This window comes from Solea solea, chromosome 12 (assembly GCF_958295425.1).
Source record: "Solea solea chromosome 12, fSolSol10.1, whole genome shotgun sequence".
Lineage (NCBI taxonomy): Eukaryota > Metazoa > Chordata > Actinopteri > Pleuronectiformes > Soleidae > Solea > Solea solea.
This window is the reverse complement of record NC_081145.1, coordinates 22,682,462-22,700,528: the sequence shown is the minus strand read 5'-3', so window position 1 is coordinate 22,700,528 and position 18,067 is coordinate 22,682,462. Positions and strand designations below refer to the sequence as shown.

Here is an 18,067-nt window from a genome sequence, read left to right as displayed (position 1 = left end):
TAATCATGACTCCATGCAGCTGTTGAAGCCATGCTGGTCACTCAGGTCTGTTTACATTCTTCTAGCTGCTTTCAGCCACAATGATAATGGGTAGGTGTGTCCTTACAGGTGTGACTCAGTGTTTATAAAATAATGCTTTCATTTTTCACTCTTCTTAGGGTGTGAAAATCTGTTTTGGTCTCGTGTCTCCTGGCATTTTATGCGTCTTTTGTTCTTCAGTGGAAATATTGCTACACCAGCACCAGCAACAACAACTGCCTATGCTGCAAAGAACCATTAAAAAGCAGCGCGTTTAAAAGGAGAGTCTGACAATAAACCCAATAAAACACGACAATATTGGCACAGTTTTTAATGTTAGTTCCAAGCAGCAATGCAAGTCAGAACAACAGCCCACACCATAGGGTACAAGTGCATTCCAAACACTTTTTGTTTTGTTTTGTTTTTTGAACATGGGAATTTAATTACATAGGCAACCTTGAGTGGCAGCAGGTGTCCCCAGCTTTGACTCAGAGTGGAGTTATAAAAGTTATAGAAGATTAAGTTAAGAAGAGATGGATAAAGCAGACGGAGGTGAACATGTTTCATTTGTTGTATGCGGTACAGTCAGTGCTGACTGCACTGTCAGTGTGCCAAAAACCAGCGAGAAACATGCCTGCCAGCAGAGACACAAGGAAACAAAAGGCTCACCTAATAAAATATGTGCCTGCTAAATATCTTAGGAATGTGTTTGCCCTAAAAACTTAACCTAAAATATGTGTCACTGTACAATCCACTCTCTCCATGCACCAAACTGCATTGGAAAATCTGTTATTGTGTAATGTTGGTGTTCAATTCCTTATTTTGGATGAACCAACATCACACTAGACAGCTGCTGTGTTCCTGTGAGCTAAAAAAGCAGATTATCTTCATGGACTTTGGTGTGGGAGAGTGAGAATCAAGGGCATAGGTTTGGTTACAAGACTGGTGCGTGGTAGGGACAATCTTGCTTTCTCCAAATATTGGTGGGGACATGTCCCCACTGTCCATATGCAAACCTACTCCCTTGGTGAAAGGTTAACAGACTCGTCAGAAAAGGTTGTCCAATAGTGAGACAAAACGATGCATCTTTTGCTTAAGATATCCTATATTTAATTAAGTGAGCCTTTTGTTAAGTGCTGTCATTTCTTTTCTTATATCTCAGTGCAGTCAGTGCTTATTATGTGTCACCACAAAAACCTGAACTATAGATCAGTGTTATTATTGGAAATACTACACTTATTCCTTACCTTGTCTTTCTTTTTTCTTCTTCTTTCTTTGGACTTTATTTCTCTTTTCCTGTATGTGCCGCTCTCTGGCCTCTCAATTTCCCCAGGTGGAAAAATGAACTTTTCTGAATCTGAATCTGTGCGGGCCTGCAGCTCTAAAAGCGAAGCCTCAGGTTATGTTCCATCGACGTATAGCTCATTTTTGTATAGGGAAGTGTCTTGTGCAACCTCAGCAGAGTGATTTATTAGCACTCTGGCACTCACTTGCATCTCTTCCCCCCCCCCCAAAAAAAAACACTCATCTCCTGTGACTCCAAGAAGAACACACAAGACTTTACCTTGAGGAAAAGAAGTCTTTATTTCGGTGAGAAGTAACACATTTGGCCTTTTTAAAGTCAACGAATATAGTTGTATTTTGAGTATAAAGCTAAAAACCAGCTACGAGAATTTAATACACAGTTATGATTTATTTGTCCAGAAATGATTATATGACGTATGAAGATTAGCTGGACTGAGGCTGTTTAGGGCAACATGTTATGTAGAAAAAAACCCTGAGCTAAATACATTTGTTTTTTTCCACTAGCACAATATTAGCTGGCAACGTGGCAGCCGTCCAACATCAGTGACTCTGACAGAGGTGCTGGAAAAAAGTGCCTGTCTCATTGTGCAAAAACAAGACAAAAACCCAGGTCATATTCTGGTTTTCCAACATTAGACAGACGATCTCTGCGTCACATACAGTACAATTGAGATTGTACAGCTCGCAGCAGGTGGTGGAACTGTGCGAGCTTGTACCTGAAACTAATTTATCTCATCCACAGTCAATCAAAGTTCACAAACTATGCATGTACCACAGTCTCAGCTCAGATGAGGCTTCAAACAGACAGTATCACGTCTTCATCAATCTGTGGTGACTGACGTGAACTTCTTTAATAACACTTCAAAAGCATCAATCAAAAAAAAAAGAAATCAGAGTCACCCCGGTCCAATAATCTGAGTCCTTTCTCTGACATGTTTCTGTAACATGTTACAACAACTCTCGTACATGTACGCTATCATAAGCATCTGTATCATGTTATTGCCAATGCACAGTGAAAACAACATGTGCAACAAGCCGTGGGCTTCTACTGTACAAGCATCTAATAATAACAATAATAATAATAATAATAATAATAATAATAATGATGATAAAAAAAAAAATCTGTCTGACTGTCTCTGGTCCAGCTCATTACATTCAAATTATAGCTGAACTCTTTGCAAAATATACAACATGAAAAGGAAGCAGAAATATTACATCTTTATATAAGTGAGCAGTCGCTACTCTACGTTTACTCTCCTCCTACTGAGCTATGAAAAAAATCCACATCTCTCTCTTTCTCTCTCAGGCAAAAATAATGGAATGACAAGAATTTATTTTGGTCACGATCAGAAAAACAACTCAGCTTCGAGCTCCTATAAAACCTCAATGTTATCTGCTTAGTGATACAGAAACTAGGGTATGTTACTATTTGTTCATGGTCACACGTCCAGCTGTGGACCACACCTCTCAACCTATCTCGGCTCCCATGACATTTAAAGATGCAGCAGTTAAAATGATGGGAATGAAATCCTTCTTTCTAGGCTACAGTCTGTTTTTTTTTGTTTTTGTTTTTTAAGGTGCAATATGCAAAATTATAATATAAAGTGAGTACTGATATGACATCACTGCCTCTCTGGTGTGGTTATTGTGTTTTAGTACCATCACAACCACTGAACCCTGTATATAAATATTCTGCAATCAAATTGGATGTTCAGTTTAGAGGACACAAATAACTGCTGTTTCAATGCTGTGTATCTGAATTTTAACATTAAAATAAGGTGAGTGAAATTATGTTCAAACAAGCGCTACAGTATGTATGCAGTATGTCACCTGCAGTCAGACTATATAATCCACGCTTAATCCTAAAATCATTCTACTCTGAAGTTGTTTCAGTCGTCTACAAAATTTCTTTAAAATAACTTTACTTTTAGAACATTTTTTTTTTTTCATGTAACACGTCCTATTTTTCTTCCTCTCCTGGGACAGAGAGACAGAGAGAGGTCGTCTTCATCAGTCCTCAGTGATCTTAACTTGAACGGAGGACAGGCTCTTCCCCATGCTGGAGTAGAGCGGGGAAACAAAAGTGTCCATCAGACTCCTCCACACGATCTGGACGGACGGTAAGAGCATAATGCAGCTCTGGATCACAGGCATCACCAACCTGGAAGAAAAGGTGCAAAAAAAGTTATCATGGAGGATCAGATGTTTGTTTCCTTCACTCTGACCTACACTTAATGGACATAAAGCATTATCTATATACCTACACCTTGGTTGACATCAAACTTAAGATGGGAGGGCAACTTGTAAGAGCCGCCTCGCCCATGACGTCCAAGAATTTGCATTTCCCAGGCATCACGTTACTTGCTCATTGTTCTGCGTGGAATCTCACATCAACGGCGCAGAGTGTCCTCAACACTGCAAATAATGATGACTCCATGTTTGTTCTGCTTAGGCTTCGTCGACATACATTAAAAATGCAGGATGCATGAAACAGTCGGCGGCGGCGTAACAATCATGGGAGACATAAATATCAACTTGACTTCTTTCTTGCACCTTCAATGACCCTTGTTTGTTAAGCGACAGACCAAAGACAAAGATACAACGTAGTAACAACTGCAATATTCTTCTCATTTTACTCACTGGTGACACAGAGGAAACAAAAAATAAACAACAACTAATGGGAATGAATTGAATCACCTTTTTTTCCACCTATAGGTTAAAAAACTCCTCGTTGCTACAGAGGCTACAGTCAGCACCCACTACTTTGTTTTCTTTCTGCATGAGTGACTCATGCATTATTATCATACTGTCCAGTGGTATTGGCTGACTCAGCGTCACATGACTGTGCCGCCGTCTTCCTTCACACGCGGCGCTTTGAAGCTTGTGACCTATCCTCAGGTCAAAGATCATGCGAAAGTAACTGTCCATTTCTCTGTCCGCGTCTAAAGAATGTCCCACTCTGGTCTGAAAATAGGCCTCAGTTGCGAGTAGGATGCCAGCGCTTTGGCAAAAGACCTGAAGCGTTCTTTTTTTCCACTACACCACACCACATCACACCCACCCACCCTACAACACAACTCAGTGCCCCCCAACCCCCCCCACCCCCGACTTTCCACAGAGCTCTTTCTTCTAAGCATAAAAACGCTGTTACATTGAATGTCAGTAAATGGACTCTCTGGGTTGTGGGGAGGGAAAGTATGCGCACATATTACATGATTTGCTCCAAGACATGGAAGCACCTGGTTAAACTCGCTGCAAGTACATTTAGATGGAAAGAAACACGACGTAATTATCCAAATATAAGTAGAAAAACATAAAGCGGACAGAATATTTCAGCATGTGATATTATTTAATATACACAAGTGTGTTTGTGTAGTTCACTTCATTTTATCATCATATCTTAAAGTCAGTGTTGTAACGTAGCAAAGTACTTCATTCATGTATCTGTACTTTACTTTGTTATTTATATTTCTAGCAACTTGTACTCCACTACATTTCCTCTAACTATCTTTGTTACTACCAAATAAAATCAGAAAAAGAAGAGTTGGTAACATCAAAAAATTACCTTTGATACTTCAGTACAGTAAATGACTTTTTAAGTGATATTAAAAAAAGCGACTTCAACATGGTAACATACTTGTACTTTCTTACTTTGCATAAAGTGAAAAAACATCTTTTTATCTCAGCGGTGGAGGCAACAGCTCAATCACAACACACTGTGTAAAATTACTGATTTTCTCCAAATGGACTTTGGTGCAGGGAGTGAGCGGTGGTGAGAGGCTGTTTAATAGTGACATAAAGCAGTCAACGCACTATTAAGACATTGTAAAATTAAGCGGGCGAAGAGTTTATGAGGTGAACCCTTTGTTTTTTATAATGTTTTCAATGGTTTTGTCCAAGTACCACATCAAACCACGCCTCTAAAAACTCAAACTTTTCCTTTAATGACATACACTTGGCAACATTATAGAATCAATTATGTCCATGTTTTCAAGTACAGTGATGTTTGAGTGCTGTGTGATGTGATGCTAACGTTTGGCACAGTGCCACAGACGCAGAGGCTACACCTGCAGGCGGAGGAGGAAGAGGAGGAGGAGGAGGATGAGGAAGAACCTCTTCTTACCAGATGTGGATGCAGCTGAGGATCCCGAAGAACACCCCGAGGATGAAAGCCACGGGCACGGCCAGCAGAGTGGTCAGCAGGCGGTAAAAGACGTATTTGACCAGCTCGAAGACGGCGTGGCTTCCGATCCACACTCTGTCGAAGCTGTGCGTGGAGAGGGGCTCCGCGATGATGTCGTCAAAACCAACCTGTCCTCAGATCACACACACACACACACGTAAACACAGACACTGTTAGTGACAGATTAGGCTTTAAAAAACACACACACACACACACACACACACACACTATAAAAACAATATCAACATTTAAACTTGTGTAGTTTCACTTTGAAAGACTTCTTCCACACGGTGCGCACGAACACACTTTACCTTTAGTTTCGAGTTGATATCGTTTGGATCCCGGTCCTGCACCGCCGCGTACACGTTTCCCTTCTTCGACAGAATCGGCTCGATCGATCTGTTGAACTCGTCCTCGTCCATAATTATACTCGTGTCCGACCTCTCCTTCTCCAGACCCATGTTTTCAGCTGTGTGACGGGCAGACGACGCGGAGCAAGCAGCTGATGACGGTGCGCTTTGCGCTCTAGCTGCGCCGCCGGAGAGAGCGGCACCCCGCCCCGTATGGAAAGCTGCGCGCAGCGTGGGGCCGAGGTGACTTCCACAGAGTATTTCCACAGCTCAGCGATGACTGACGCCTTTATCTGGCCTCCAGTCTTGAGCTATGAAGACTCAAGTGACCTCAAAGCTTAATTCCAGCTCAAAACAGGAGCCCTCTGCAAAAAAGGGAGAGTTCGTTTCAGTTTGTTGCCAAACTCAACGTCTAAATGTTTAAAAATTAGACACAAGCCCAAGAAAACAGTGTGTTTTTAAGTGCAGCTGTGTGAGGGAATGACACATAAACTTTTCTTCATAAACATTAAGAAAATGTGAATTCACCTTTGTTTTCATCCACTTTAATTAAAGGTACAATGTGTACTCCTCGCCTTTCTCTTGCATTTCTAAGTGTTGTTTTGGAAAATGTAACAACACGTACTTTTGAATTATGCTGCAGAAAACATCAGTAAACTGTATGTTTAGGATTTATATTATTATTGCTGTAGATGAACATACTGTGGAAGCACCATACTGTTGTTTGTGGTCCGGGTAAATAGATTGTTGTTTGGTTTGCTTCAAGCTCAGGACACAACAACTGTAGACAACATTGTTAGAATAACTGCAGATCTTCAGACTTCTAAACAGGAACCCTGACAGGAAGAGCTTTCATACACATTTGTTACCAGGAGCAGACGTTTGAACTGACCCCACAAACCCTCTGGACCAAGATAATTTGTGCTCTCATCATCATCATCATCCTCTTCCTCACATATACTTCACACATTGGTTTAGTGAAATTAGATTAAGATTAGATTTTCTTGTTATTTGTTTCATTTTCTACGTATATGCAACAGTATTTCTGATTATCCTCCAAGTACCACCATAGGAAGCTTGCGTACTACTGGTGGTACACGTACCAGAGTTTGAGAACCATTGTGTTCCTGCAGGTTTTTGCCACCTGATTGTGTTTTTGTTTTGCTTAGTTTTTTCTACAGCTGTTTCTTGTGAAGCGACCGTGGGTTTCGTGAAAAGCAATATAGAAATTGAAGTTATCATTATTATCATTATTATTATGAAATGGGACTGAGCCGTGTTACATTTAAATCCAGGCTACACCAAATCCGTAAATGGGATCAGATCTGGATGAACCTTTAAGGGTTTTTAAAGTGTTACCCATTATACAAGATAGGGATTTCTTTGTGTCAAAAACAGGTAGATTCTTACCAAAAATGTAATGAGAGCATACTTGGATGATCATCCACACCAATGAAAACATAACGGTGGTAGTCTGAGTGAGTCTGTCGTCCATATTTGATGACAGGAGCTTGGGACGGAGAGCTGAGATCCCAGAAAAAGTATTTTAATAATTTGCTGATGAAACTCAAAAATTAACTTTTTGACAGAAGGTCAACCATACTGTAGTCCAGTACTTTAGCATGTCATTTGTTAACACAGCAGGTCCAGCATCCTGCTCATTGACGGGCAACATGTAAACAACAACTCGTAGAGAGAGACATGTTGAGCCAGAGCAGTGAGTGACAGACAGGTCGGATCACAGCGTGGCAAAACAGAGATGAGAGAGATGCTGGTCATGCAGAGCAGAGCTCAGTGACAATAACACACCACAATAAAGTGGATTAACACACACACACACACACACACACAGAGAGAGAGAGAGGGATTCTGACAGCCAAGCATTCAGTGTGAGGTACTGTGGAGGACAGTGTTGACATGACAGTATCTGAGGAAGTTATTGCCTCTTGTATGGTTACACTTGAAATACCACTCTTGTGGCTACGATGTGACTCATATGTTAGAAGGCTAGCAGCAGGATGCAGCTGTTGGTCAGTCAGTCTGCTCACAATTGGTCACACAGAACGATATTTCATAAAATATTGGTCAGAGTGACATTACAGCTGGATGGAAATCCAATCTGGCTACTGTCTGCGAGGGAAATGGATACAATTACCTTTGAATCCATGGTCAAATTACTCTATAATGGAATGTTAGAGTTTAATTGATTTGTTTTGTAATATGGCAGCATAGTCACAAAGTCTGCATCTTTTCCAGCGTGTCGTAATGATTTCAGTGATCTAAAACGGTCGAGTTGAAACACAGACTGAAAGATCAAAAGTGTCACCACTCTACAAACGTCCTCTATCGTTCTGTTGCAATTTCCCTGCCTGCAAGTCTGTGATGTGTCATTGTTATTGTTAATGGAAAAAGTCACAGATGCTGCATCCACTCCCATATTTGTCCTGAATGAGGAGGAAAGAAAATCCCAACACTCCTAAACCCATGCAAATATGCTGCTCTTAAAGATAAAGGGAACAAATAATCATTACAATGTAACTTCAAGTCAATCCCACTTCTGGGATATCAACCTGTCCAGGTAGGAAGTGACACTGATGGTGAATCAATTTCACCTGCTGTTGTGCAAATGGAACTGACAACAGGTGGAAATGAGAGGAAATTAGCAAGACAACCCCTATAAAGGAGTGTTTCTACAGGTGGTGGCCGGTGCCCTCACCACGAGAGGTAGCACGAGGTGGTGTCTGCAAACCACAGAAGCAGCTCATCCAGGAAAAGACCTTCTTCATACCACATCCCTTACTTAGTGTTGTGATCAACTGTTTCAAGATCAACAATGATGATAACGTCCTCCTCGCTGCAAGGAACTATGAGTGACTCAAGCGTGTGCCTTGGTCTTGAGGTGAACAGGAAAAAGACGAGAAGTTCATGGTCACTTGAAGTCAGAGGTCCCACCAACTTATCCCTTATGGAGCAGAAATGTAAGCATTGAGCAATTATCTTTTAGGCTCTGGTCAACTCAGATGCCTGATCGAAGAAAGAAATTTGATGGAGTATAAGCCTTTCAAAAAGCTTAGAAATGTTTTCAACAATTAAAAACTCTTGAAACTTATTCACAGCCTATGTCTGGTCTACCTTCCGCTGCGGCTGTGAATCATGGTCGCTTAGTGTTGAAACTCGATGCCCGAACGAGTTGATATGGAGAGAGAACTCTTAAATACAATAGAGCAAATGCGATTGAAATGTATGAGTCATTCAATCAGGGAAGAAGCTCCTGAAGACCGGAGCTTAACTGGAAGAATGAAAGGAAAGCAAACTCGTGGCGGTCAGAGAAAATCATTTCTCAATAATTTCCATCTTGGATCCGTCAGGCAAATTTGGAATTCAGCATGGGATAACAATGTGTGGCACACGATCGTTCGCCAAACACTGGATCAGTGACGGCACCTACAGAGAGAGAGAGAGAGAATAAAAGAACAATAAATAGTTCCCTGTTTCCTGTTCCCTAACTTCTTTATTTCAGTTATTACTGTAAACTGTGAAGGTTAAGGCTGAGGCACCATGAGCCTCTCGATCCTGCAGGTTAATATTTAACAAGCTCACCAAACAGCCACATTCCAGGACGTTTCCAGGCAGCATTCCCTGGAGGATCTGTCTCCTGACGTGGAACGCTTCCTCTGACTTCATTGGGAATAAATGCCTATTTATCCAGGAGTTACCAAAGGGGGGGGAACAATGATATCACTGCACCCGGTGTAGCACGACCCTCAACTAAAGAGTGGCCGTATGAGGTACTGAGACACTGTCATCGCTGACCTTCTCCGAGAACCAGCTACTTAACAAAAGTCTAATTTAATCCTGCCTTAGTCTACATAAATCTCTCCAGATTGTCTGATACAGACTTGTAGACTTGCAGCCATGTCGTCAGTGTCTGGGTCTTTTCTCTTCTCGCCTCTTGTCTCTGACAATGTTTTTATATCCAACACGCCTGCCTCGTACTCTGCCTTAATCTCAGATTCCATCATACAATCGCTTTAATGTAATAATAACAAACAAGAAGTAGAGGAGAACAGTGCGAAAGAGAGTAGAAACAATCCCACCACAGAGAGCGGCACATTTTTTGCATTAACTCTTCTCTAAACCATTTATTCACCAGTTCGATATGGGATTCATTTCTACATGTTGATTTACAGGAGATGATCGGCTTAAATCACTAAAATGCTTGCGTGGTTGTAATTTCTGCCGCAATAAATCACAAATTTGGCTCCGATTTGAGCCAAACCAGAGATGTCGTGTGTGAAAACGTATGAAAAATGAGGACCAGACCATCATGTACGTACAAACTTTCCTGAGCGGTGAAAAATGAATATCCAGCCTGTCACTTCAGGTTTATTTGGAAAAGCTTTTTATTTGACTCAGCAGGTTTGTCTTGTGTGTATAGATACTTATGTGTGTGTGTATCTATATTTGTGTGGGCGGGCACATGTGTATTCTGTTGTATTTATATCTTTATCTTTACTGTTTGAATGAGGCTGTCTGTTTGATGTGAATTCTGTCATGAATGTGTTTTCTGTGTATTTATTTCTGTCACCACAGGTCTGTGCGGCCTCCTCTGGTATCAACAGTGTGTCTGTTTCGCAGAGTCCGAGGTGGCTGACGGTCGTGTGCCTTCAGGGGCCAAAAGTTGGATCTCAGCTCAGGAGAAATGCACCAGATCAGTTCCTGTGAAAATGTTTTAGGTTTATGGGAAAAGGCAAAGCGGGGGGAAATCAACCAGCCTGGAGTCTGGCATAACGGCCATTTTCTCCCCGCGTGAGTGAGTCATTCAGAATTCTTTCCACTAATAATGAATATTGCTGTCTGGCACAAAATAGCTGCTAAGGAATTGTGGGGCCTGCTTAAATAAAGAAAATGGCTGTAGTGTGAGTCTCAGTCTGCTACAGACAGATTACAGACATCAACATGGACTCATGAGCTCCTATATATTCAGATAAAAACAAGAAATTAAATGTTTAAACTGTATATGGATTGCAAAATTAATTTTGTGCAGTGACTGGCGCCGTGTTACTTTTTGAAAGCCCAAATTCACGGATACAACTAGGCAATTACTTATGTCTTGACTAATGTCAGGCCACACCCACTTGCATTAACCGATAATAATCGATATAGTAAGTATTGTTCACAGAAAGTCAAAGACGCTGAATCCGGATTTTTCTCTGAATAAGGACTTTAAAGTGTGAAAGAACAATAAATAGTTAGAATGAATGCAAGCTACCTCGAATGTCTACGTCTACACTATAGTCCTGGTATGGAGGTCTTGAAGGTCTTAAAGCATCAGGATCTTCGGTACGTCGTCCTCCAGTTGCAAACTCAATATTCGTGCTTTGACTGTCACTTTTTGAAACCCCAAATTCCCAGATGTCGGCTGCAACCAGGCAATTACTTTGTCTTGATAATGGCAGGCCACGCCCACTTGCATTCATCGATATAGTAGGTTACGTGAGCTTGCTAAGTTTGACTTAACCTGATTCATTTGGGTGTTGTTTGCACTTAAGCTTGTAAACCATTTATTATTTCACTATTGTAACTTAAACCAGTGTCTTCTCACTTTTCTTCCTGCTCATGCCTCAGATGTGGACGGATAGAGGGATGAGAGTGGGAGGAGGAGGAGGAGGAGGAAGCCGGCTTTGGAGAGCGAAATGTCCTGACAGGCCCGAGCATAGTGAGGCACTCACTGTCACATTTGTTCTGGAAACATTTCATAACCAGCTTGAAAGCCCCCCAACCATTTTCCAAAGTAGCTCATGCAGGACAGTCTCACAAAATGTCTCACAAAGACACCACGTGTTGTCTGTGACGGTGTCACCTGTCCCTCTCTCTATACTGTATATTGCTCTGAGATCTTTCTGTGGGCCGTGAAGCATCTTACCTTGAATCAAATATCTATAATATGAACACCCTCACCCTCAAAACATTTGAAGTGAAGGGGAAACATCAGTGAGTCAGTGCTGACGACGCCAGCAGCACCTGACCACACTTCAAAGACCTGAAACACCCCTTCACTTACAGTCAATCTGACACCATATGCATACATCGTCGTACAACGGCACCATAGAAAAGTCAGCATTGTTGCTGTGATTGCATAGAAAAACGATTGAATGGCTTTTGATCACATTTCAGTCCGCCACCCTTTGTTGGCCTCTTGTGTCGTCGTCCCTGGAGACTTTCCAACTCTCAAAAAGGAAAATATTAGCGCAATTTAAGCAGGAGAACTGTGTGCACCTGTCGCCGCCTTTTCTTCTTCCCTGAAATATAAACCCTCCCGGCGAAAATGATCCCTCAAGTCATTTGTTGTTGTGCTTTTACTTATAAAAACTACAAAGGCTCTAATGCAGCATGTATCTCATCCAGACATCATCATTTGAGCTACATCCGCTCTAATCTCTCGGTTTAACGCCCCGTGATCCTACGACTGATAGACATTTCTCACCATGTGCCAAAAGGATGTTATTGCCTCTCATGGATGGCAGACAACGCCTTGGCTCCCACCAGGTGGAGGACTGATGTTTTTCTCGCTCTTCTAAGTGATTCTGCGGGTGCAGATTAGGGGAAGGATGACAGTGTTGGAAGGTATGCATCGCAGCTGTTGGTTCTTGCTCAGCACCTCACTGGTACAATGTTTCTAGTGTTGACTCAGCCAGTGATGATGGACCCGCACAACAATTGCTGGTTTGGAAAGCACTTAAACAAAAAAGACGCCGTAACTTCGGGTCACAGTGTCCACATACACTCCAGTGAATATTGCCCCCTTTTCCACCAACATATCCAGGGACTTATTTACCTGGGTAAAATAATCCCAGAAGTCTGTATGATTTGCTTTTCCACAGAACTTTAAAGTTCTAGAACATACTCCTAAGAAAAGTGCCTGGACCTTGTCGTACGTCCGTTTCTTTTGCTACATATTTGTGAAATGACCGGTAGCGAAATGAAGAAGTTCTCCTTGCATGATTTTCAGCAACAGTATAGCAGTTTATACGTCGTCTTCTTCTACTTTGGAGTCAAACACCGGTGAGGAAACTTTGGTGTAAGTCCAAGTCCAGTGATTTTCATGTTTTCGAAGTTTCCCTGCTTCAAAACACCTCATGCAAATGATCAGCTCATCATCAAGCTCTGCAGAAGCCTGTTAACGACCCATTTATTTGAATCAGCTGTGTTGGAGGGAAACCTCTAAAACATGCAGGGCAGAGTGTCCAGGACCAGAATCAACAAACACTGGACTAGGCGTATACATGCAGGAGTAATCGGACTATGAATCGCATTACCCAGGTATGGTAGTCCGACTATGACTAGCTCGATTTTAGTCGGACTCACGTGTTTACATGACATTAAGAAAACTGAAATTTTGTCAGTCCCACTAAAAATTTACTTTTGCTAATGCTAATTTAAGCTTTATGGACTTTAGTGCAGGAGAGTGAGCAGTTTACACACTTTCCTGCTAGAAACTGTGAGATAAAGCAGTGAACAAACACAGAATTATCATGTATTATATCATAATCATATAAGTGTAATTGTTTCATGGGGTCCATCACTGAGGAGGTTCTTGATTGTTCTTACTCATCCTTTTAACCCTGACACACCCAGCTGCTCCATGAGCATCAGCAAATCCTCCTCAACTCTCACACACACACACACACACACACACACACACCCGCAGTTCCCAAACCACAGCAGCTCTGACTGGAAGGTCTAAATAACTGTTTAAAGATGTCTACTTTTTTTTTTTCTTTCTTTTTTTAGCCCCGTATGCTCCATTGCACTCCATCAGGCAGAGGAATGTAAAGGGCTTGGCTTTTAGTTGGCAAAAACAAGATTTGTGAAAGTATGCAACTGACAAATATAGCAAACACATCAGAATTATTTATTTGTCAGTCGTGCTGTCATTCTGCTGAGTTTCTCACAACAGTGCGGTGATTTATTTTGCGTGCAAAATCCATAAAAGGACGTCATGGAAAATTGACAATCATGTCAAATCAACGGTGGGACACAAACACTTCACCCTCTCACCTCACAACCTGAAGAGCACAATATTTTCACAGCATTTGCATCAGATGTAAATTGTGAAGTTAATCAGTGTCCAACATCAACCCCGTCTCTCACCAATGATGTTCACACACGACTGCATTGTGCAAATAAATAAACATATTACCCCCTGATAAGGTTGGGTTTCCTGATTACCACATTAGTGACACTGTGCTGTGCGGTCACATAATGTTTCACCGCTGTCATGGCGACCACAGTGTTGTTTTGATGTGATCTCTTTTTTTTAGCCCTAACCAGGTGCTTTGTGCGAAAACCATTCACTGAGTAGGTTTACATAGACAGTTTAATCAAGCTAAGGCTGCAGTCTGCAGTAAGACAGGCAATCGGACAACTTGTCGAGTCTGAGTATACATGCGGAGGACTTGTAGGTGGCGCTGTATCTCTCTATATCGTCTCCTTCTACTTCCGAGTCAAACACCGGGGAGGAAACTTTGGTGCATGCGCAGAACACCAAGTCCAACTCCAGTCTGACTAAGCGTATACATGCAGGAGTAATCGGACTATGAATCGCATTATCCAGTTATGTTAGTCTGACTAAGACGAGCTCGATTTTAGTCAGACTAACGTGTTTACATGACATTAAGAAAACTGAATTATTGTCTTAGTCTGACTAAAATCAGACTTTTAACATGGATGTAAACACACTCACTGTGCCTAACCACATTGGTAACTAAGAGATGGTTACGAATGTCATTTCAGCTAAAAGCAACATAAACAGTTGAAACAATATCACACTCATATGCAAGTCTGTAGCTATAGGTAAATATAAGTCAAATGCAAAAGGTCAAAAGGTCAAAAGGTAATTTTTTGCAAAGGAAACTGGGCTCCCAACAAATGAAGAGACAAATATAAACATACGCAGCCAGATTTAAGAGTGAGTTCTGAATATGTTAAATGAATATATAGAAATGCCCACAGTCTGTTGCTATAAAAAAATGTAATAAGAGTTGTGCTTTAGAAACTAGACACATCACTGTTATGCTGCTAAAGAAGGAAATCAACTCAATAATCATGTTCCTCATGGACCGTGTAAAGCTTCCTGCTCTCAGCCTGCTGAGGTTTTCTCATGCCTGAGGTAGCACTTCCACACCTGACACACATATGGAGGGTGTGTCGAGCTGAGCAGCCACTCAGCCAATGGGCTCGTTGGCTCACTGACACACGCACAGAGCCTCCCGGGTAGTTTTCCACAGAAATCTAACCCTGGGATGTGAATGATGCTTTCACACAAAATGGCCACCGCTGGACGACGTTCAGAACGGCACAAAGGTTTCCTTGAACATGTCGGGGGGGGGGGGGGGGGGGGGGGGGGGGGTCTCTGCTTTTAAAGATACTACTTTGTGACAGGGTTTACCCCTGAAGACAGAGCATGTGGCCCAGGCCAGTTTACTGACTGCTGCATTGTCTCCATCTGCCCGCTCATACATGAACTTCTGTTTGTAAATCAACTGTTTTATTGCTTTTTGTCACATAACAAGAATTACTGTGTATATATTGTTGTCAGCTACAACAAGGGAGGAAAATGTTGTATTTCCATTTCAACAAAAAAAACTTTAGATTTTAGTCACTTAATAAAAGGCTCGCCTAATGAAATCACCCAATTACACCGTCTATCTGTAATCAATATCTGTTTCCCCGCCATTGGACAGCTTGAGGCTTAATTTTTTATTATGTCCGTTTTAAAATTTAAATTTATTTGATGTTGTCTTTTTGTAGCTTTTGTTTCTCTTACACATTAGGTGTTTTCAATTGTTATCGTCTGCGTGTGTCCTGATGTTGGCTCTTTGAAATAGTGCCACATCAATACATCACTTTTATTCGTCTAAATGGATTAAATATGTTATTTCACATGAACGACAGCTCTAACTGTCAGTCATTCTTAGTACACGTTTCTAAAAAGCGAAATCACATGCAGGTCAACAGGTTATACTTTGGTTACTATTGTCCGTATTCAGTGTGAAGCTAGTTCATTGCCTGGGTGACTCACACTGATGATAAGTATCTGGTTTCGATCTCATCCAAATGGTACGTTGTTCTGAGGAATCTCCCTGTGGCAGATAAGTGGAAGGAGCGGTTGCTATGCTGCGAACAGGCGGTTGCCATGTTGGGAAGCGACCGCAGGGCCAGTCAAACAAACATCCCTTCTCTGAGCTGCAGGTTGCCTCCCCCCCCCACACCGTCCAGGTCGTCCCACCAGTGGACGGAGTTCCCTTGCTAAAATGGTCCTGACTTGCTTGTTAGTCTTTCATTATGCTTGATTTCTCACTCACTCACTTTAGCCTCTTCCATCCAGGCCGAGACACTGCCCACTCTGTTACCTCCTCTCTGCCTTTCCCCGCTCTGTCTCCTCACACACACACACACTGCTGAGCAGGACGGTATTTTTAGGGGCTTGCCCCCCCCCACACACCCTCCCATTTTCTTTCCACCTTGCTCCACAAACAACCACTCCACTCCACTTCTGCAGGAGGAAAGCTCAATTCGCTCACTCATTACTGGCTCATCTGGCACACACATATTTGAGCTGGATGACCAAATGGAGGTGTTTGTTCTGTCACCTTCTTCTTCTTCAACGGGCGACAGCGTGCAGAGCAGATCAGAGCACAGTGACCCCGTGTTTGGAGGGAATCACCCTTTGTATCTTGGTGTTAGGGTGTCACTTTTTCTTTTTGTGAATTCTCCTTTTATTCTTTTTATTAAAGAACAAACAGACATTCAAACCTTGGTCACACCAATAAAGACGGAACATATACATGTACATATACATACTATATATATATATATATATGTATATATACAGTATATATATATATATATATAAACTACATAATAGGCGGAATAAAATAAAATGAAAGGGTGCAACTCATCAAGGTATCAGGTTGCATGTAAATATCTGCCCTATCCACTTGTATGAGTGTAGAGGACAACACTATATTAATAAAAGAGAGGATCTCAGACCATAAAGCATCTGTCGTAGGGCAAGGATGTCACTTTTTTTTTTGGTCCAAATACATAGGTTTTGGTTTTAATGAGCTGCAGCATGGACAGACACACTCAACCAACTCTCCATCGCTGAAACTCTCTGCGGCGGAAATTTACACACACGTTTTTATTTATATCTTTTAGGCTCTTCAATGATCTTTAGGTTTCTTTGCAGTGTAGGCAGTCGTCACACTTTCCTATTGACGAGCAACAAATCAAATCGAAATGTCCTAAATGAAATGGTTGGTTTGGTGAGGACAGTAAGAAGATTTCAACAAAAAGAAAAAAAGTACTTTAAATTTCTCTACCACTGTTGTGCAATCTAACACAAACATTCACATGAGTTTTCATATCACATTAGCAGGGACTTTTAACATTGCTCTTGCACATTTGCTGGATGTTATTTGTTCCAGTGTGGGCTGAACTGTGGTGCATGCAGCTAACATTCCTCGTTTCCTTTATGAGGACAAGGCTTTGTCTTTTTGGGTCCCATTGTTACATGTACAACATGTAGCTGAGGAATAACATTCATGGAAAATAAGGAGTGGAAGAGAGAGAGGGAGAGAGAGAGAGAGAGAGAGGTGCTGATATCAGACCACACATTTCCTCCACTTGGGAATGCAACCTGCAGAGCTGGTGGGAGGATGAACCGAGCTCACAGAGTTCAGAGGCCACACCCAGCTGTTCCTCACAGAGGGGAAAACATGTGATGACACCGAGATATCACTGATGATAAAACAAAAAGAAGTAAGTTTTAGAAAGTTTTAGAAAGATGGGAGGAATAAAATTCCAACCATGAACATAACAGAACAGAAAAAAAGGAAATTCAAAAATAGGCTCATTTATTTATGAATTAAGACGGAAAAAGATCTTAATTTACTTTTCTGAGTGAAGCTATATGTGCATCATTGACTGTATGCAAAAATAGACTCAAGAAACTTCTTCAGGCTGGTTCTTAGCACAGCAGCGTTAACAATGACTCTGTGTCACTACGTCACACAAACACACTTCAGAAAACCTCAAACATCGCTTTAACAAGCAAACTAGTGAGTCAGAGCGAGGATTTTAATGTAAAAAGAACGCAAACTAAAACACGCAGCTCTGTTTACAGCAGACATTCTTTGTGTCTTTG

At 41.6% G+C, this 18,067-nt stretch overlaps 1 protein-coding gene across 1 annotated transcript; it reads right to left on the bottom strand.

Annotated features, from left to right (window-relative positions):
- Window positions 1-1,583: 1,583 nt before the first annotated feature.
- cav2 (caveolin 2) lies at window positions 1,584-6,140 on the bottom strand. Its single transcript, XM_058644387.1, has 3 exons — window positions 5,818-6,140; window positions 5,447-5,634; window positions 1,584-3,484 (listed from the first exon to the last, which is right to left on the bottom strand). Exons 1-3 carry the CDS (start codon window positions 5,965-5,967, stop codon window positions 3,334-3,336), a joined length of 489 nt encoding a protein of 162 aa, XP_058500370.1. The 5' UTR covers window positions 5,968-6,140; the 3' UTR covers window positions 1,584-3,333.
- Window positions 6,141-18,067: the final 11,927 nt, after the last annotated feature.